The 21,543-nt window shown below is 45.6% G+C and overlaps 3 protein-coding genes across 3 annotated transcripts in view; all 3 read left to right on the top strand.

Annotated features, from left to right (window-relative positions):
* The first annotated feature begins 4,139 nt into the window (after positions 1-4,139).
* Positions 4,140-21,543, top strand: part of UBE2V1 (ubiquitin conjugating enzyme E2 V1) — a 65,783-nt gene continuing 48,379 nt past the window's right edge. Inside the window, exon 1 of the mRNA XM_068262879.1 lies at positions 4,140-4,249. Coding sequence (XP_068118980.1) covers positions 4,228-4,249 — 22 coding nt within the window. The 5' untranslated portion in view covers positions 4,140-4,227. The remainder of the gene's footprint in view (positions 4,250-21,543) is intronic.
* Positions 12,701-14,879, top strand: LOC137541469 (lamina-associated polypeptide 2, isoforms alpha/zeta-like). The gene is made up of 2 exons (XM_068262777.1): positions 12,701-13,316; positions 13,410-14,879. Exons 1-2 carry the CDS (start codon positions 13,254-13,256, stop codon positions 14,877-14,879), a joined length of 1,533 nt encoding a protein of 510 aa, XP_068118878.1. The 5' UTR covers positions 12,701-13,253.
* Positions 15,114-18,121, top strand: LOC137541468 (uncharacterized). The gene is made up of 2 exons (XM_068262776.1): positions 15,114-15,378; positions 15,733-18,121. Exons 1-2 carry the CDS (start codon positions 15,114-15,116, stop codon positions 17,781-17,783), a joined length of 2,316 nt encoding a protein of 771 aa, XP_068118877.1. The 3' UTR covers positions 17,784-18,121.

Raw genomic sequence — 21,543 nt, forward strand, 5'->3', positions numbered from 1 at the left:
ATCACCCGCCTACACGCTCAGATTGCCCTCAGACCCCCCTTATCAATTCGCCAGTGCAATATTTACATCTGTTCTTCCCTGTAATAACCCACTGATCACCTGTCAATCACCCATCAATCACCCCCTGTCACTGCCACCCATCAATCACCCCCTGTCACTGCCACCCATCAATCAGCCCCTAACCTGCCCCTTGCGGGCAATCTGATCACCCACCTACACCAATAGATCACCCGCAGATCCGACGTCAGATCACCTCCCAAGTGCATTGTTTACATCTGTTCTCTACCCTAAACACCCACTAATTACCCATCAATCACCCCCTGTCACTGCTACCTATCAGATTAGACCCCTATCTGCACCCTCAGAACGCCCTCAGACCCCAGCCCTGATCACCTCGCCAGTGCATTGCTTGCATCTATTCCCCCCTCTAATCACACCTTGAGACACCCATCAATCACCTCCTGTCACCCCCTAGCACACCTACCCATCAGATCAGGCCCTAATTTGCCCCGTGTGGGCTCCTGATCACTCGGCCAAACCTTCAGATCCCCCTCAGACCCCCTTCCGATCACCTCCCCAGTGCATTGATTGCATCTATTTTCCCCTCTAACCACCCTCTGAGACACCCATCAATTACCTCCTGTCACCCCCCTAGCACTCCTATCCATCAGATCAGGGCCAATACAACCTGTCATCTAAAAGGCCACCCTGCTTATGACCGGTTCCACAAAATTCGCCCCCTCATAGACCACCTGTCATCAAAATTTGCAGATGCTTATACCCCTGAACAGCCATTTTGAGACATTTGGTTTCCAGACTACTCACGGTTTTGGGCCCGTAAAATGCCAGGGCGGTATAGAAACCCCACAAGTGACCCCATTTTAGAAAAAAAGACACCCCAATGTATTCTGTTAGGTGTATGACGAGTTCATAGAAGATTTTATTTTTTTTTCAAAAGTTAGCGGAAATTGATTTTTATTGTTTTTTTTTTCACAAAGTGTCATTTTTCACTAACTTGTGACAAGAAATAAAATCTTCTATGAACTCGCCATACTCCTAACGGAATACCTTGGGGTGTCTTCTTTCTAAAATGGGGTCACTTGTGGGGTTCCTATACTGCCCTGGCATTTTAGGGGCCCTAAACCGTGAGGAGTAGTCTAGAAAACAAATGCCTCAAAATGATCTGTGAATAGGACGTTGGGCCCCTTAGCGCACCTAGGCTGCAAAAAAGTGTCACATGTGGTATCGCCGTACTCAGGAGAAGTAGTATGATGTGTTTTGGGGTGTATTTTTACACATGCCCATGCTGGGTGGGAGAAATCTCTCTGTAAATGGACAATTGTGTGTAAAAAAAATCAAACAATTGTCATTTACAGAGATATTTCTCCCACCCAGCATGGGTATGTGTAAAAATACACCCCAAAACACATTATACTACTTCTCCTGAGTACGGCGGTATCACACGTGTGGCACTTTTTTACACCCTAAGTGCGCTAAGGGGCCCAAAGTCCAATGAGTACCTTTAGAATTTCACAGGTCATTTTGCGACATTTGGTTTCAAGACTACTCCTCACGGTTTAGGCACCCTAAAATGCCAGGGCAGTATAGGAACCCCACAAATGACCCCATTATAGAAAGAAGACACCCAAAGGTATTCCGTTAGGAGTATGGTGAGTTCAAAGAAGATTTTATTTTTTGTCACAAATTAGCGGAAAATGACACTTTGTGGAAAAAAAAACAATTAAAATCAATTTCCGCTAACTTGCGACAAGAAATAAATTCTTCTATGAACTCGCCGTACTCCTAACGGAATACCTTGGGGTGTCTTCTTTCTAAAATGGGGTCATTAGTGGGGTTCCTATACTGTCCTGGCATTTTAGGGGCCCTAAACCGTGAGGAGTAGTCTTGAAACAAAAATGACCTGTGAAATCCTAAAGGTACTCATTGGGCCCCTTAGCGCAGTTAGGGTGCAAAAAGGTGCCACACATGTGGTATCGCCGTACTCAGGAGAAGTAGTATAATGTGTTTTGGGGTGTATTTTTACACATACCCATGGTGAGTGGGAGAAATCTCTCTGTAAATGGACAATTGTGTGTAAAAAAAAAATCAAACAATTGTCTATTTACAGAGATATTTCTCCCACCCAGCATGGGTATGTGTAAAAATACACCCCAAAACACATTATACTACTTCTCCTGAGTACGGCAATACCACATGTGTGGCACTTTTTTGCAGCCTAACTGCGCTAAGGGGCCCAAAGTCCAATGAGCACCTTTAGGCTTTACAGGGATGCTTACAAATTAGCACCCCCCAAAATGCCAGGACAGTAAACACACCCCACAAATGACCCCATTTTGGAAAGTAGACACTTCAAGGTATTCAGAGAGGGGCATGGTGAGTCCGTGGCAGATTTCACTTTTTTTTGTCACAAGTTAGCAGAAATGGAAACTTTTTTTTTTCTCTTGTCACAAACTGTCATTTTCCGCTAACTTGTGACAAAAAATAATATATTCTATGAACTCACTATGCCTCTCAGTGAATACTTTGGGATGTCTTCTTTCCGAAATGGGGTCATTTGGGGGGTATTTATACTATCCTGGAATTCTAGCCCCTCATGAAACATGACAGGTGGTCAGAAAAGTCATAGATGCTACAAAATGGGAAAATTCACTTTTTGCACCATAGTTTGTAAACGCTATAACTTTTACCCAAACCAATAAATATAGGCTAAATGGGTTTTTTTTAATCAAAAACATGTTTGTCCACATTTTTCGTGCTGCATGTATACAGAAATTTTACTTTATATGAAAAATGGCAGCACAGAAAGTTAAAAAAATCATTTTTTTGACAAAATTCATGTCTTTTTTGATGAATATAATAAAAAGTAAAAATCGCAGCAGCAATCAAATAGCACCAAAAGAAAGCTTTATTAGTGACAAGAAAAGGAGCCAAAATTCATTTAGGTGGTAGGTTGTATGAGCGAGCAATAAACCGTGAAAGCTGCAGTGGTCTGAATGGAAAAAAAGGCTCTGGTCCTTAAAGGGGAACTGAAGAGAGAGGTATATGGAGGCGGCCATGTTTATTTCCTTTTAAGCAATACCAGTTGCCTGGCAGCCCTGCTGATCCTCTGCCTCTAATACTATTAGCCATAGCCCCTGAACAAGCATGCAGCAGATCAGGTGTTTCTGACATTATTGTCAGATCTGACAAGACTAGCTGCATGCTTGTTTCTGGTGTTATTCAGATGCTACTGCAGAGAAATAGACCAGCAGGGCTGCCAGGCAACCGGTATAGATTAAAAGGAAATAAATATGGCAGCCTCCATATTCCTCTTACTTCAGTTCCCCTTTAAAGAGACTCTGTAACCTCAAAAACATCCCCTGGGGGGTACTCACCTCGGGTGGGGGAAGCCTCCGGATCCTAATGAGGCTTCCCACGCCGTCCTCTGTCCCACGGGGGTCTCGCTACAGCCCCCCGAACAGCCGGCGACAGTCCCGACTGTAAATTCAATATTTACCTTTGCTGGCTCCAGCGGGGGCGCTGTGGCTGCTTTCGGCTCCGAACTACATGGAAATACCCGATCTCAGTCGGGTCCGCTCTACTGCGCAGGCGCCTGAAACTTGTGCCTGCGCAGTAGAGCAGACCCGACGGCGATCGGGTATTTCCGCCTACTTCGGAGCCGACAGCCGTCAGAGCGCCTGTGCAGGAGCCAGGAAGGTAAATATTGACGTCATCTTTCACGGAGGGCTGCAGCGAGAACCCTGAGGGACAGAGGAGGCGTGGGAAGCCTCATTAGGATCCGGAGGCTTCCCCCACCCGAGGTGAGTACCCCCCAGGGGACGCTTTGAGGTTACAGATCCTCTTTAAGGGGGGTAAAGCCCACGGTCCTCAAGTGGTTAATTTTCTTTTGACTCCTGCTACTATAGCTCATTAGTAGGTAAGCATGTAAAAGGCCACTGCTTTGGCATTGTGTTTCCTTATTACTTTTGTATGGTTTACCTTCTCATGACTTTATGAAGGGATTTTAGGTGCTATGCAATGTCTTCCAGTAGAGGTCGCACTTTCCAGAAGTTTTGCCCACCCTTCCCACACTTAACATGGCGCCTTCCGGGGCCGCCTGTCATTGTGCTCGGGCAGCCTCCACCCCATTCCCCTGACAACCGGCTGCGGGGGCCTGGCCTGCGTGACGTCACCGAGAGGCGGGCTCCGGAGCACAGCGAGCGCAAGATGGCGGCCACCACGGGCTCGGGTGAGTTGTGTGAGAGGGGAAGCGGGGAGGAAGCGGCGACCGGGGCGTTGGGGGTTCTGGGGGAAGCGGAGAGGAGGGATAGAGGCCGGGAAGAGATGATATAGAGGGCCGCCGGTGAAGGGGAGATGCGAGGAAAGGCCGGGGCCTTCACTGCCCCAATCTGCCCTGTCACCCCCTCCTTCCCGGGCTATGGGGCGGGGGGCTGTCACAGGGGAGACCTGGAGCTGCAGCTCTGCATATGCATTGCGGGCCTTCAGTCCTATGTAGGGATTAGTAAGGAGAATGTGCTGTATGTATGTCTGTCCCCCAGGGGCCACCTCTACCCCACCTTATATACAGCCTCTTCTGTGGTGCCTGGGAGGCTTCACACAGCAACCCATTCATATACTGTACTGACTGGAGAGCCTGCCTGTCCTGCTACCATATCTCTATCCATGTCTGATCTATATGATACTGCCCTGCCTGTTCTACCACCACATCCCCTCCCCCACCCCATTTATATATATATATATATATATATATATATATATATTTCTGCTTACCAGTAGTCCAGATTGTGTGTCTACATCTCTTCACCACCTCATATTCATTGAAATAGCTTAGGTGCTGTGGGCCCCGATGCAAGTTTTACATTGGGCCCCCCAAGCATTTTATACGTAATTGATATGGCGCACCAAAACCTGCCAATGGCAACTACAGTGTCAGAGGTGCAAGAAGGGAATGGGGAGCAGTTTAATGATTACCACTGTTCAAAGTATATATAGAAGAGATTATGAGCACAAGTCCAATAGAGAGCTAATGCTGAACTTGAGGGAGGGCCCCTCTAGCCCAAAGGCCCTGATGCGGTCGCAACCTCTGCACCCCCTATTGCTATGCCCCTGCTCATATTCCTTTTCATATGAGATGGGCGTGCCATTTAATTGACCACCTCATATGTATTGATTTCAGTACTGACCCAGGCTTTTGACAGCACATTCCCCTTCCTGGTGCCAGTCTATGGGTACTTGGCAGGAAAGCTCACAGGGAAATTCAAACGTGATTGGATGGACAGCACCCTAGTAAACTACACGCACACTGTTTGGCCAGTGCTTTGAGCTGTTAGAGGGTGCTGTGGTTCTAGACTAGCGCCCCTTTCTCTATGTGTATATTATGTACTGGCTGAAGTCAGTGTTCTCCCCAGGCTCTTTTAGCCGGGTGCTCCACCCGGCTAGATTTGGTGACCACCTGGCTGTCATCGGCTCACCTCCTTCTATGCTGTAAGCAGAGTTGCACTGCATTTTCATCTCAACCCACCCGGCTACTTTTTCATGCCACCCGGCTACTATTTCATGCCACCCGGCTGGAAGAAAATTCTGGGGAGAACACTGGAAGTCCTCACACAAGTCTGTGCTACTCTATTTTAGGGACCCAGTGGGAAACCTCATGGTAAACAGTTCTAGAGCATGAAGCGTTGGGATTGGCTGAATAGCATGGGCCTAGTTTACTACAGCCAATTGGAAACTTAGCAGTTCGAGAGGGTCTTGTCCACCAAATCGCTTTAGCGAATTTCCCTGTGAGGTTCCCTGCTTGGCCCCCTAAACTAGACTAGCACCCAACTCTCCTTTAATAAATATATGTAATTTTTACATTCTTGTAGTAGCTTAGTAAATGGGGTCATTATCTATCTATCTATCTATCTATCTATCTATCTATCTATCTATCTATCTATCTATCTACATACACACACAACTTAGTTTGAGTGATTATTTTACTTGTAAATGTGCTGAAAGGTTATTTTTGTTAATTAGGTGTAAAATAAGGAATTTGAGAAGTCTTGTGAATTGACTCCAATATGTATTCCTTTTTTGCATTGCCTGTGAGTTCTGTCTGTTCTGGTAGAGATCTTAACAGTTCTGACACTGAAGACTCCCGGTCCTATTGGTCCACAAGGAAGAATGTGATTTATGTGTGTTTAGCCCCGATAGGCCACTTATCCCATACTTATTTTTTGGACCATACACCCTCCTCTTTCTGAACTACTGAACTAGCTCAAGGTTCTCACTATTCTGAAGGGTGTAAGAAATATATATTTGTACATACTCCAAAGGTACCTGAAGTTACATGAGCTAAACCTGTATGTATACTCCTATTCATCCTTTTTTTTTTCTCTGTGTATGAAGAACACATATGCCTAGTCTGATTGTACAATCAAACCTTTTGAAAAATCATACCCAACCCCTCCCCCCCCCCCCCCCCCCCTTAGATGTATGAAAAAAAGAGTCCATATAAGGTGATTTGGTGGACAGCACCCTCTTGAACAGTTAAGTTTCGGATGGGTTGTAGTAATAATACAACTGCACTATTCAGCCAATACATAGACCAGAAGTTTCCACCACTGTTCCAAAATATAGAAAAAAGTGAAATTCTTGATTGAAAAAAAAACACATTTTTTTCTATACAATTTTTTTTTTATGGAAAAATTGGAAAATGTAATATTGTTATGAGTGTGGTCACCTTTACTCTGGAACAAGTAGGCACCTGTGACTACTACAGATTGAATGCCACTGATGTGGCGTGCGTCTTGCAGGATTCATAGTTGCACTTGTAGTGATGCGAGTACACATCCGCGCCATGCACGGCTATAGGGAGTCGGGTACATGCTGCAGGAAACTGCTGTATGCTGTCCAGAATCGCACCACAACGCAACTCGGATGGCAAACCATTGCAGGTATCGGCAGTGTTTCCCCGCCTGTGAGGAAACGCTGCAGATTTGGCTGCACTCTGCCCTAGTGGACATGGGCCCTAAGTGCGTACACGCATCCAGTTCTGATTTGCCAGTGACTGGCCAATGTTATCACTTCCATGTAGTATTAGGGCCCATATATTTTGAATACTGTATGAACAGATTGTGTGGGTAAGCTCTTAAAGAGAACCTTAGTTGAATAGGATATGTTTTTATACTTACCTGGGGCTTCCTCCAGCCACCTGAAGTCTATCTGCTTCATTGCTGTCCACCTGAACCCCCCCCATTCTCCTGCAGTGGAGTTTGCGATCTGACCAGGTTGTGGGTTACTGTGCATGCATGGTCCAGGTCATGCATTCCTTCCAATCGTGCTCACAGCGTCTGGAGCGCTCTATGCAAGCGCAGTTAGTCTAGGCAAACTGTGTATATGCAGAAGAACGCTTCCGCCAATGGGAGTGCAGTGGGTGGGTGTGCGCAGCAGTGACCGCACATGCACTGTGGCCTGCGACTGGGCAAGCTGGGGAATTTGCCAGGCCAGAGTGCAGGAGAACAGAGGAGACTGGGCGGACGGCGATCAAACATACAGCCTACAGGAAATTGGAGGAGGAAGCCCCTGGTAAGTATAAAACCTTACGTCCTATTCGTCTCAGGTTCTCTTTAAATTACAAGTAACTGGGAAACTTGGCCAATGAAAATTGGGTATGTGTATGCACCCTTGCTGGCTAGTCTACACATCACACAACATGTTCTTTTACTTTTAGGGCCCTTTCTGTGGTCTGTCACTTTCCACAACCATGCTGCATCCCGCTGCAGAAGTAGAGCTAGTCCTATGGGGCTATCACATTAAACATGGTGGGCACTGTTGGCTGACGCACGAGTAAGGACTCGTTCACATTATTTAGCGCAGATGGCTGTGCGATCGGAACGCAACGCGTCCAATCGCACGCCATCTGCGCTCCTATGCGCTGCAGATCCCATTCATTACAATGAATGGGATCTGCGCTGCGATTCACAAAAATGCGTGCAGTACGCGATAGCGCAGTCGTGCTGCCACGTAGTGCATATGATGGGAACGGTAGAAGGGCTGTCTATGCCCTTCTACCGTTCTTGCGTGTCGCACACTATACGCGCTGCCAAAATGCGCACGGCAGCGCGTATAGTCTGAATGAGGCCTTACTGTGCATTCTGTACGTCCTACTCAGAAGTGAGGCATGCTGTCATTGTAAAGTATACCTCACTGTATGGGGAGACCTGAGTGGTTGTAGAAGAATCGCACTACAACGGACATTTGAAGTGCACAAGGGGCCTCCATGTTACCAAATTTAAAATTCAATAAAACTGGGAGGAAAAAAAGGAATCCAAGACACAAGGGGAAACTTAAATACTGATAACTAATTGGAACTCTTACAACTCCATGACTAGGAAACAATGAGTGTTGTGAACTTAGCGTTAGTAGGGGAAGCCTCTTGTTGCTCCAAGCAGCAGTCCACCGTGACCCCTCTGCCGCTGGTGGGATTCATCTTTGCGCTTCCTTCTGTATTTGAGCAAGATCACACTGCACTGGCGCCAGTGGGTTTGCGCCTGCGCTGTAGCATGGAGAGAGAAAAGGCTGTGCACAAGCTGCTCCATACCACTGCGCAGGTGCGGGCTAAACATTGCGGTTGTACGCGGAGGGGTTCATGGCCGCGAGCAATCTTCGATATTAAATTAAATTTAGAGGGTCCCAGCAGAGAAACGGAGGGGCAAAAAAAAGACTAGCGATGCCTCGAGACCACCCAGAGGCTTCCCCTACTGAGGTAAGCATCTCACAGTTTTTTTTTATTGAGAATTGTCATTTCCTCACTTTTTTTTTTTTTTTTTGGAACCAAAATGCTGCAGCAACGCAAACAGATCCAGTGGAAACTGGGCCTAAAAGCTTTCAACATATATATTTTTTTACTTTTTAGATGAAAGTAGGAATCAGATCGATTAGACTATTGAATTCCAGGAAAGTCCTATTTAGGAGTAGGACTAAAATATACCCTTTATCTCATCAGTTAATTTTTATTTCAGGCTTCTAATGTAAGCCAAGTCCCTCTTATTTACTTAAGAGAACATTTTACTTTCTGACTTTTGGTTAAACTATATGATTGGAAAGACTGTAATTCCTTTAATACAGTAAAAGAAGCCAGAGAGGCATAGAGTAGCCTGTAGATCAAGTTTCACCAGGTCAGGGCTGTAAATAGTGTGATTCATGTTGGCAATGATGGCATGCGGTTTATGTTGCTTGCAGTTCATATAGAAGATGTATAATTAGCATATTTATAATTTTTCTGCATGATATAGTAAATGATGCAGGAACAAGAGGGTGGATGGAAATCACTCGCACTGTTTCAGGACAGTGCCAGGACAGCCAATCCAAAAGTTAAATGTCAACAAGGGAAGGTCCGCACAATGTCCATAAAAGTCAGATTATGTTATTATGGACATATCCAAAGTCATCATATCATACAACTGTTGTCTTTTGTGGGCATTGTGCGGTCCTTCCCTTGTTGACATATAGGAAATGATCCTTTAATGAAATAATTAAAGGAGTCTAATGTATTATAAATAAATGAGTCATAGTTAAAGAATCTATGTTCAGATCCACAGCACTGCTGTTTTGATACCACGTTTCCAATGACAACTCCTATACAGTACCGTATATACTCGCATATAAGCCAACCTGCCACTTTTTCCCTTAGAAACCAGGAAAAAAGTGACTGACTTGCGAACAAGCTCCCTCGCCAGTATAGCCCTCTCCACAGTAGCCAAAGGTGCCCTCAGTACAAGTCTGCCCCCCTCCCCATAGCCAGATGTGCTCCAAGGATGATACAGCTGTGTCTCAAGATGCCACTAGATGGCGTCTTAGATATGAGCAATGCAAATCGGGAATGTAGACAGTTCCCTGTTGGTGCGATCTGGCAATCCTCCTTAGGCAGATCTCAGTATCCACTAGAGAAAGTAAAAACATGCAAAAGAGAAAGCACTCTGAGTGACAAATGAATAAGAGCATCCACCCTGCCAAGGACAGGTCTCACCTGTTCAGAAATGGCTGCTCGTAGGACACAGCCTCTGATAGCGTTTGTCCCTTTAGGGGCCAGGCTCACGTGTCCTACGAGCAGCCATTTCTGAACAGGTGAGACCTGTCCTTGCCACGGTGGATGGTCTTAGATATGAGACACAGCAATTGCCACACAGGAAGAATCCCTGATCATGACAGCTGACAATACTGCTTGCACGTTCTGCTCCACAAGCCAGGGGGCACAGGTAGTCTAGAGCAGCACACTCTGCATACCATGTTGCAGGATATGGGGAGCACAGGGACACAGCAGGGAGACAGCTGGCAAGAGCAGGATCACTAGTGCACGATCCTTACGCTCCTCTGCCAGTATCAAATCCTGCTCCACCATCTGTTCTGCTCCACGGACTCGCACATAAGCCTAGGGGGTAACTTTTCAGCACAATTTTTGTGCTGAAAAATTAGGCTTATGCACGAGTATGTAAGAAAGATGTGGCTTACCTCAATAAGAAAACGTCAGATATAAATGAAATGTATTATGCACTGGCAACGCGTTTCATAGGTCCAAGCCCACTTCCTCAGGTTAATAGTGGTGCCTAAAATCATTAAGTGTAAGGAGCTCAATACTCAAGCACCAAAATATATAAACTTATGCATAACATATACACACAAGAATGCAGGGTGCCTAGAAACGATATATAAGAATACACAAGAACATGAGAGTCCTTAAAGTGGACCTGAACTCTTTCACAGGACAGAAGGAAAACCTAGAGAAATGTACATTGTATGCATTTAGAGAGGTAAAGCTCGAGTGTCTATGGCTAAGGATCTGGCGTTGGGGATTCTAAACGACACCTGAGCAAGATTGATAGGGTACTCTATATATACACACTCGATTGTCAGCAGAATCGGTTGTTATCTGCCGCTTCCTCCAACAATTATCACACCTTTACATTTTCCAAAATGAATTTGACAGTTTGCATGTGTGATTTTTGGGCAAATGAGCAGCTCTACCCATCATACATCATTGGTTAAAACGTATGAAGATGAAGAGAAAGAGGCACTAATTGTTGCAAAGAAGGTACCTTTAATCCAGGGTGGTAGGTTCCTTCTATTGGCCTCTGAGGAAGCTTTGTAAGCGAAACAGCTGTCAGGCCTCCTTCACCCCCACTGCACACCCCGATGTATCCTACCACCCTGGATTAAAGGTACCTTCTTTGTAACAATTAGTGCCTCTTTCTCTTCATCTTCATACATGCATGCTTGTCTCTGAGTGCACAATTGAAAATACGAAGTACGCAATCCGGTGAAGTCATTAACCCTTTGGTGAACATCTAGTGCCAGGCTTTATCTTCTGACTATATCATTGGTTAAAACATGTGAAACTATTTGTCCTTATCAAGAATCATTTGCTCTTACATGAAGAGTCTGCAGACATTGTGTGACAGTTGCTTGTGCATGTGCAGGAGACAAAAAGGAAAACCAAGAGCCCTGGGTGATGTAGTATGTTAGAGGAAATGTACAATCAATTTTTAGGAGAGATATTATACTCACAAACAAGTGCTGCCACTAAGGCAACCTCTGAAGCGGGTGGGGAGCTATGACCAGTCCCCACTCAGGTTAAGAAGTCACTCGCTGTAGGTTTGAACAGAGGCACCAACCAGGATAAAAATATTTGCTAAAAATAGTACAGACTAACCAGCAAGCTCATGGTGAACCAGAACTCGTTGGAGTGTGTAAGGGGCTACAATGGTCCTAAAAGCCCCCTTACTAAAATGCTAAGAAAAACAAAAGTTTGTTTTCTTAAAACAGAAAGAATTTGCGATAATTCAGGTCGGAGTAAGCTTGAGATGTCTCCCAGGGCATCTCTGCTGAATATATGCAAATTAACCATTATTACCCTTAAGGTGCGTACACACGTCAGATAAAAGTCTTTGGAAAATGAAAGATCACAGACCAATTTTACCCCCTTCCATGTAGTATGAGAGCCATACTCTACACAGTCTATTCTATGGAGCTGCACTCCCCATCAGATAAAATCTTTGCAGGATGCTGCACACACAGATGCTGTACACATGCAACAGATCAGTGTCTGCAAAAGATCCATTCCTGCAAAGTGCATTCATAGTCTATGACATCTGCAGATCCTCATACACACCTTGTTTAATGGACATTCATCTGCAGATTAGACAATTATCTGCCGATCTGAAGATCCAACCTGGTGGATCTGGTCTGCAGTCAATTGTCCGTTAAACAAAATGTATAAGGATCTGCAGATATCATAGACTATGAATGCGGTTTGCAGGAACGGATCTTTTGCAGGAACAGATGTTTTGCAGATACTGATCTGTTGCATGTGTACAGCATCTGTGTGTGCAGCATCTTGCAAAGATTTCTGTCTGATGGGGAGAGCAGCTCCATAGAATAGACTGTGTAGAGCATGGCTCTCATACTACATGAAAGGGGGTAAAATTGGTCTGTGATCTTTCATTTACCAAAGACTTTTATCTGACGTGTGTACCCACCTTTAGAAGCTAAACAACCTCCAGAACCGCTGGAATGCAATGATATGTCAGTTTAATTGGTACAGAGCCATAATAATCCAACATGCAAACTTTTGTTTCCCAGAACGTCTCAGGACAGCAACCCTGAGACATGTCTCCCTCCACATTCACTGGACAGGAACTAGATTAAACAATTTGCATAATTAGGTAGGCAGGGCACACACATGTATATATATATCGTTATGTCCTTACCCCCTCAGTTGTTTTCCTGTCCAGCAGGATGCTAGATGTAGGGGGTAAGGCTGGCCACCCATGTGAGTCCACAGGAGCCGCGGCTGGTGTGATCCCCTTTGTCGGCGCTGGCTAGTTGTCTCAGCGCGGGGTCATGCTACACGCACTGGCCTCTCCCCCTGTGCTGTGTTCGGAGGACAAGCGGCGTCTGAATCCGGAAGTTGCCCGCCCCAGGGTCACGTGACTGGCGCCTCACGTGACCGGAAGTCGGAAAGCCGGAAGCAGGAAGTTCCTGACCCGGCGTGCGTTCCAGCGGCCATTGCAGCATGGAAGTCAGCGTCTGCTGACACATCACACTCAGCTGCAGGGGATTGCCTGGAGGAACGCTAAGGGGATTACTACAGCAGGTAGGAATTAACGTTTGCATAATGCAAGAAGGGTTGGGCATTAAGCAATTATTTAAATCAGCTATTAAGCTGATGTCCTAGTCTCACTTTGTGTTTGACTATGGAGGCTGCCGGTGGATCTTCCTCCCAGGGCTCTGTGGAGACAAGTTCCGTACCCTCTCTGGTATGTAACATTGTGGTAATTGTTTACATATCCCTTAGGAGGGTTATTAGGCTTGGCTGAGCTAATGGCTGGTATTTATTTGTTTTATTACAGCCTAAAATGGAAAGATCAGATTCCAAATCTGGGTCAAGACAAGACAAAGCTGATAAGCCTGACAAGCCTGATAAACCTGATAAAACTGACAAGACTACACCACATGCTGGTTCTAAAGCAACACATAAATCGGGGAAAAAATGTGCTATATGTGGAAATTATATGTCATCCTCTTCAAAAGTATTATGCCAAGATTGTACTAAAAAGGTGGTTAGAGAAGAAACCCCCACTATGTTAAAGGAATTAAAAGGATGGATTAGATCTGAAATTTCGTCTGCTGTGCAGACTATCAAGGTTCCAGAGGTTGCAGTATCTAATGTACAAATGCCTTCAGTGCCTGCAGCAGTCTCTGCAGCCCCGGCAGTATCAGATATCCCAGGTCCTTCAGGTTCAGTTCCCATAGGGGACCCTACTTTAAAAAGGAAAAGGAAAGAGGACGATTCTGAAGATTCAGAAATGTCAGAAGGGGAATTGGATATTTCATCTCTGGAAGAGATACCCTCAGAGACTGAAAAATCTGCTGAAAAAACTGTAAAGAATCAGAAATTTGCTTTTTCCACTGACTTTATGAAGGAGTTATTGGCAGCCATGCATGAAGCCATGGGTATTACTATAGAGCAAAAGACTTTATCTCCATTAGATCAGATGTATGAAACATTGTCAGAACCCCAAGTGACTTTCATCCCAGTGCATAGTAGTCTTAAGGGGATTATCAGGAAAGAGTGGGATAATCCAGATAGGAGGGCTTTCTGGCCTAAATCACTAAATAAAAGATATCCTTATAGCCCTGAAGACCAAAGGTTTTGGGGGACTGCACCCAAACTAGACCCATCTCTTTCTAAAGTATCCAGGAGATCAGATCTTCAATTCGAAGATTTTGGTAGTTTAAAAGACCCTATCGATAAGAAAATGGACAATATTTTGCGGAGGGCATGGGAAGCAGCATCTTTAAATTTCAAACCCTCTATTGCATCTACAGCGGTAGCAAGATCTTTAAAAATTTGGTTAGTAGAAGTCCAGTCTCAGATAGCCTCAGGGGTATCTAGGGAGGAACTTTTGAATTTTTTCCCAAAAATTTTACATGCAACAAACTATCTATCAGATGCAGCTGATGATTCAGTCAGACTCACAGCAAGAACCACAGCCCTAGTTAATTCTGCCAGAAGAGGAATCTGGGTGAAAACATGGCAGGGAGATACCTCATCTAAATCAAAATTGTGTAGTATTCCATGTGAAGGGGGCTTGTTATTTGGAACCAAGTTAGAAGAAACACTTGAGAGGTCCGCTGATAAAAAGAAAAATTTCCCATATAAAAGAAAGATTTTCCGCCCTAACCGTTCCTTTCGTGTTTCAGGGAAAAGCGAACAGGAAAACAAGGGGAACCAGAGAAGAAGATGGATTCCCAACAAGTCCCAGCGTTCCAAACCCAGTACTCCATATACCTCTACAGGTCAACCAACAAAACAATGACGCCAGAATTCCAGTGGGGGGCAGACTAGCTCATTTTTTCGAACAGTGGCAGTTAAAGTTCGAAAACAAGTGGTTACTGAACATTATTCTCCAGGGGTACAAGATAGAGTTTATAGCCCCACCACCATCTCAATTCTGGGTGACCCCTTCCCCAAGAGCTCCAGTTCAGGCCCAGGCCCTCCAGTCAGAAGTAAGCTTACTATTGGAAAAAAGGGTTATACGGAGAGTCCCAAAATGTCAAGAAACACTGGGGTTTTACTCCCCAGTCTTTCTAATAAAGAAACCTCAAGGGAGTTACAGGTTCATCTTAAACCTAAAAAGGCTAAACACCGCAGTAAGATACAGAAAGTTTCGGATGGACAACATCCGCTCAGTATTGAACCTACTACAAGACAGCTCCTATCTGACATCATTGGATCTAAAAGATGCGTATTTGCATGTGCCGATTCATCTGGAATCACAACAGTTCCTGAGATTTGCGGTGGTGTTAGAAGGAGAGGTAAGACACTTTCAGTTTGTCGCCCTTCCCTTTGGGTTATCATCGGCTCCATGGCTATTCACAAAAATCATGGCAGAAGTCTTGGCAGGGCTTAGGCTTCAGTCTGTTCAAGTAATATCTTACCTGGATGATTTACTTATCTGGGGACCTTCTGTTGAGTTAGTGGGATCCCAGACTCAGTCCACCATAGACTTCCTTCAGACATTGGGGTGGTTAATTAATTGGGAAAAATCGTCCTTTCAGCCTCTCCAAAAGATGGAATTTTTGGGGTTTGAGATATGTACTACAAATAAGAGACTTTTTCTACCTGACAAAAAATCTTCCTTGTTGTTAAAGTCTGTTTTCTCTTTTCAGAGTCTGAAAACAATATCCTTGAGGAAAGCGATGGCCTTATTGGGCACAATAACCTCATCTTTCCCTGCAATACAGTGGGGTCAACTCCACTCCAGAAGTCTCCAGAATTGGATCCTATCAAAGTGGGACAAGCATCTCTCCTCCCTGGACAAGAGAGTGATGATTCCTTGGAGTGTCAAGCAGTCACTACTGTGGTGGACGGAGCCACAACATCTGTCAACAGGGAATCTTTGGGAGTTTCCAACCCAGTACATCATAACAACGGATGCGAGCTCTTGGGGATGGGGAGCGCATCTGGACTCTCTGACAGCTCAGGGACAATGGTCAAGCCGGATCAGCAACAGGTCTTCGAACAGCAGAGAGCTGCAAGCAGTCTGGGAAGCCATACTAGCATTCAAGATACAGATATGGAAAACCCACGTGACGATACGTACAGACAACAGTACAGTGGTGGCATACATAAATCACCAGGGAGGCACAAGAAGCAAGTCACTGCAACAGCAGGCATCAAGGATTCTGCATTGGGCAGAGCGCAGTCTCAAGTCTATAAAAGCGGTTCACCTGAAGGGGACACTAAATTGCCTAGCAGATTACCTGAGCAGATGCAGTCTGTCCCAGGACGAATGGAGTCTCAACGACCGGGTGTTTCATCAGTTGACAGAACACTGGATTGTTCCTCAAGTGGACTTATTCGCCAGAAAGAGCAATGCGAAATGCCGGATGTTTTGCTCTCTTTGTCCCCAAGACGAACCATGGGTAGTAGATGCCTTCTCGATCAGCTGGAGCCATCACAGAATGTACATTTTTCCGCCTCTACATTTGATTTCCAGAGTACTGAACAAAATCTATCAAGACCAGGCGGAAGCAATCTTGATTGTCCCGTTTTGGCCAAAAAGACCGTGGTTTGCTCTGCTACAACGATTAGCTACGGATCATCTGATCCTTCCAGATCAAGAGGACCTGTTAACTCAGGGACCAGCGGTGCATCCCAATCTGAGCCTTCTTCATCTTTCAGCATGGAGCCTGAATGGCGAATACTGAAAAGTAAGGGATTTTCTAATAGGTTATCGGAAACACTGTTACAAAGCAGGAAGAAGGTGACGCGCCAAATATACTCTAAAGCCTGGAGGGTATACAACAATTGGTGTGAGGCGAATTCTAGAGATACTGGTCATTCCAATTCAGTTTTAGAATTTCTTCAAGATGGATTCCAGAAAGGTCTAAGTAGTAGTACATTGAAGGTACAAGTTTCAGCATTAACAGTCTTTCTTGACAGAAAATTGGCAGAGGAAGAAGATATCATCAGATTCTTCAAAGCACTCAGGAGGATTCGACCTACAATCCATAGTAGAGTGCCATCTTGGGATCTGAACACTGTGCTACAGGGGCTATGTGAGCCACCCTTTGAACCATTAGTGGATAGTTCTGATAAACTTTTAACTATCAAAACTGCTTTTCTTCTAGCAATAACGTCAGCCAGAAGAGTGGGGGAATTGCAGGCATTGTCAATTCTCGAACCATATTGTGTTATAAGTGACGACAGAATTACACTTCGTCTAGATACCTCCTTCCTACCTAAGGTTGTTTCGAAATTCCACAGATCTCAAGAAATTTTTCTGCCTTCCTTTTGTAATAACCCTTCCAATCAGAAGGAACAGAAGTTACATTGCCTAGATGTTAGAAGATGTGTTCTGGAGTATCTTCAGCGCACTAAGTCCTGGAGGACTTCCAATGCATTATTAGTATTATTTGCCGGAAAGTTCAGGGGTAAACAGGCCTCAAAATCAACCATAGCCAGATGGATCAAGCAGGCTATATCTCTATCTTATGCTCAACAAGGCAAACAGCTGACTTCGGCGGTCAGGGCTCATTCTACCAGAGCAGTATCAACTTCCTGGGCAGAGAGGGCAGGAGCATCAGTTGAGCAAATTTGCAAGGCAGCCACCTGGTCAAGTCAGAACACCTTTGTGAGACATTATAGGCTAGATGTATTGTCTAGTGCCGACTTAACGTTCGGCAGAAAAGTGTTGCAGGCTGTAATCCCTCCCTAAATATTATTTCTTGTTTTTCATCTCAGGGTTGCTGTCCTGAGACGTTCTGGGAAAGCCCAAAATTACTTACGGTAATTTCTTTTCCAGAAGTCGGAAGGACAGCACCCTTACTACCCACCGCTATTCTTATTAAAAGTTATTGGAAGCATCATTATGTGCGGAGTCTTTTTTATTAACTGAGGGGGTAAGGACATAACGATATATATATACATGTGTGTGCCCTGCCTACCTAATTATGCAAATTGTTTAATCTAGTTCCTGTCCAGTGAATGTGGAGGGAGACATGTCTCAGGGTTGCTGTCCTTCCGACTTCTGGAAAAGAAATTACCGTAAGTAATTTTGGGCTTTTTCTTAGCATTTTAGTAAGGGGGCTTTTAGGACCATTGTGTAGCCTCTTACACACTCCAATGAGTTCTGGGTCACCATGAGCTTGCTGGTTAGTCTGTACCTCTCGGTGTTACAAGCCTTACTCCATAGAGCCAAATTAATCCATGCCATGCACTGATGAGGATCAAATAATCCGAAACAGGCTGTATGCATGTTGGATTATTATGGCTCTGTACAAATTAACAAGCTGACACATCATTGCATTCCAGCGGTTCTGGAGGTGTGTTTAGCTTCTAAGGGTACAATGGTTAATTTGCATATATTCAGCAGTGATGCACTGGGAGACATCTCAAGCTCACTCCAACCTGAATTATCGCAAATTCTTTCTGTTTTAAGAAAGCAAACTTTTTTGTTGTTCTAAAAATACTAAGAAGGGAAGTTGTGGGGGACTTACCTCCCTAGTAGAAGACACAATAATGTCGGTATTACCAGGGCTGTGGAGTCGGTACAAAAATTTTCCCACTCCGACTCCTCAGTTTCTGAAACCACGACTCCGGGTACCCAAAATTGCTCAGACTCCGACTCCTCGACTCCGACTCCTTAGTCTAATACTTAACAGGGCTGTGGATTTTGTACAAGTATCATGCGACTCCGACTCCTCAGTTTCTGAAATCACGACTCCGACTCCAACTCCGGGTGCCCAAAATTGCTCCGACTCCACAGCCCTGGGTATTGCATCAATAAAAACTTTATTCAACTACTCCATGGTGCAATTTGTTTGACAGGTGCTATTCTGCTTCATCGGGTAATTAAAGGAGTAACTAGATTGGGTCATCTGCACACAAGTGCCTCTGGGAGATGACCCGATCAAATTACTCCTTTAATTGCCTGATGAAGCAGGATAGCACCTGTGAAAAGCATTGCACAGTGGAGTAGTTGAATAAAAATTTTTTATTGAACAAATACCGACATAATTGTGTCTTCTATTAGGGAGGTAAGTCCCCCACAACTTCCCTTTTTACTATTTTTAACAAATATTGTTTTTATCCTGGTTGGTGCCTTTGTTCAAACCTACAAGGTGCAGGAGTGAACGGGAGACATTACCCAGGCTTGATTGCTGCTGATTGTTGGTGTTTCGTGGTAATAAACGATAGCACACAAATAATTAGTCTAAAAAGTTTTCTGCTGCGTTTGTTTGACAGCATGATTTTTTTTTTTTTTAACCCGAGTGACTCATTATTAATGTTTTAGTGTTTTGTGTATAGCCAGCTGTAGTAAGGTGAGGGCTGACAATTCAGGTTAATCTAGAATTCAGCTTGCTTCCACGGACTTCAATACAAGGGGAGCTGTAAGTAGTACAACTTCTACTTGACTCCTGAGATTTCTGTGGCCCTGGGTGAGCTCTGACAGTTATAAGTGTTTCTCCAATAGTATACTGCGCTTTGTAGTGACAGATGTTTTCTAGGTAACAATGTAATTTAACCACTTCCACACCATGACATTTTATGCTGATCTGTGCAGCGTGGGCTCTCCAGCCCACAGCACAGATCAGCTAGCAGCCAGGGCGATCAGACTTCCCCCCCCCTTTTTTCCCCACTAAGGGGATGTCCTGCTGGGGGGGTCTGATCGCCGCCGGCTGCTTGCGCTTGCGGGGGGGGGGCTCTTCAAAGCCCCCCTCCGCAGCGCTTTCTGGCCTCCTTCCCCTTCCCTCCCTCTCCCTCCCTCTGTGAGCGGCGCAGGACGGAAATCCGTCCTGCGCCTGATGGGATAGGCTTTAGCCTATCAGGTGCCGGCGGTCCCCGGCCAATCAGAGGCCGGGGATCGCCGATCTCCTCTACGGCGCTGCTGCGCAGCAGCGCCGTATACATGTAAACACCGGGGAAGATCTTCCCCGTGTGTTTACATTTACCCTGCGAGCCGCCGATCGGCTCGCAGGGTGTTCACGGAGACACCCTCCGTGAGCTGACATGGAACGGCCGCTCATACGAGCGGCCGTTTCCATGGTATACACTTCTGGATTCAGGGGCGTGTATATACGTACCGAGAATCCGGAAGTGGTTAAAGTGTACCTGTAAAATGAAGCCACTGGATAATCCAGAGGCTTTCCTATCTTCCTCATCCCTGCCTTTCCAGCGCTGAGACCCCCCCCCCCCCAAAAAAAAAAGCTTGTCATTGAAGGCTTGTCGACCAGGTCTGTAGAGTTGAGGAGTCGGAGGAATTTTGGGTACCTGGAGTTGTAGACGGGGGCAATGCTGCTCGGATACCCCTTTTCAAAATCCGGATTGAATTCAGATCTGGATATCCGATCCAAATCGGATATCCGAGTTTTAAATTTTGGAATCCGAATCGGATATCCGAACCCAGTATCCCAGATATCGGAGCAGTGCTTTTCAGCGCTGCTAGATTTGGGCGCAGCTGGCGCCTCCATAGACTACAATGGGTATCACTCCTATTGCAGCACTCAGTGAGTAACGTCGGGTCCATCAGAAGAAGAAGGTTGCTTAAAAAACACAATCATTCGGCCTCCAGCAATCGCTGAAAGCCGAATTATTTCATTCCCCCACTATCCATGTCGGCCTGGAGGGGGAATAGTAATTAAAACGGCCCGGACTTGTGCAGAAGCAGGATCAGCTATATACCGCTGTATCCTTTCTTTGCCTGCCTGTATCGAGACCCATAATCCCTGCTCCCTTGGGTTATGCATCGGTGGTGGTAGCGATCCCATGGAGCAGTTTTGTGTACCTGATGTCGGTGGTTTTATAAACTGAGTAGTCGGTTGATTGTTGTACCGACTCTACAGCCCTGTTGTCGATGGAGCTCGGCTGCATGGCGTAGGCTCAGACTTGCACTTACACATTAGCACTGAGCCCAACAGGCTTGCTTCTTTCTGCTCAAGAGGTGGCTCCGTGCTGCTGCTCAGGCGCAAGTCTCTGTACTACAGCGCGGGTGCAAGCCTCTGTACTACAGCGCAGGTGCAAGTCTCTGTACTACAGCGCAGGTGCAAGTCTCTGTACTACAGCGCGGGTGCAAGTCTCTGTACTACAGCGCAGGTGCAAGTCTCTGTACTACAGCGCAGGTGCAAGTCTCTGTACTACAGCGCAGGTGCAAGTCTCTGTACTACAGCGCAGGTGCAAGTCTCTGTACTACAGCGCAGGTGCAAGCCTCTGTACTACAGCGCAGGTGCAAGCCTCTGTACTACAGCGCAGGTGCAAGCCTCTGTACTACAGCGCAGGTGGAAGTCTCTGTACTACAGCGCAGGTGCAAGTCTCTGTACTACAGCGCAGGTGCAAGTCTCTGTACTACAGCGCGGGTGCAAGTCTCTGTACTACAGCGCGGGTGCAAGTCTCTGTACTACAGCGCGGGTGCAAGTCTCTGTACTACAGCGCGGGTGCAAGTCTCTGTACTACAGCGCAGGTGCAAGTCTCTGTACTAC

Source organism: Hyperolius riggenbachi, chromosome 12, assembly GCF_040937935.1.
Source record: "Hyperolius riggenbachi isolate aHypRig1 chromosome 12, aHypRig1.pri, whole genome shotgun sequence".
NCBI lineage: Eukaryota > Metazoa > Chordata > Amphibia > Anura > Hyperoliidae > Hyperolius > Hyperolius riggenbachi.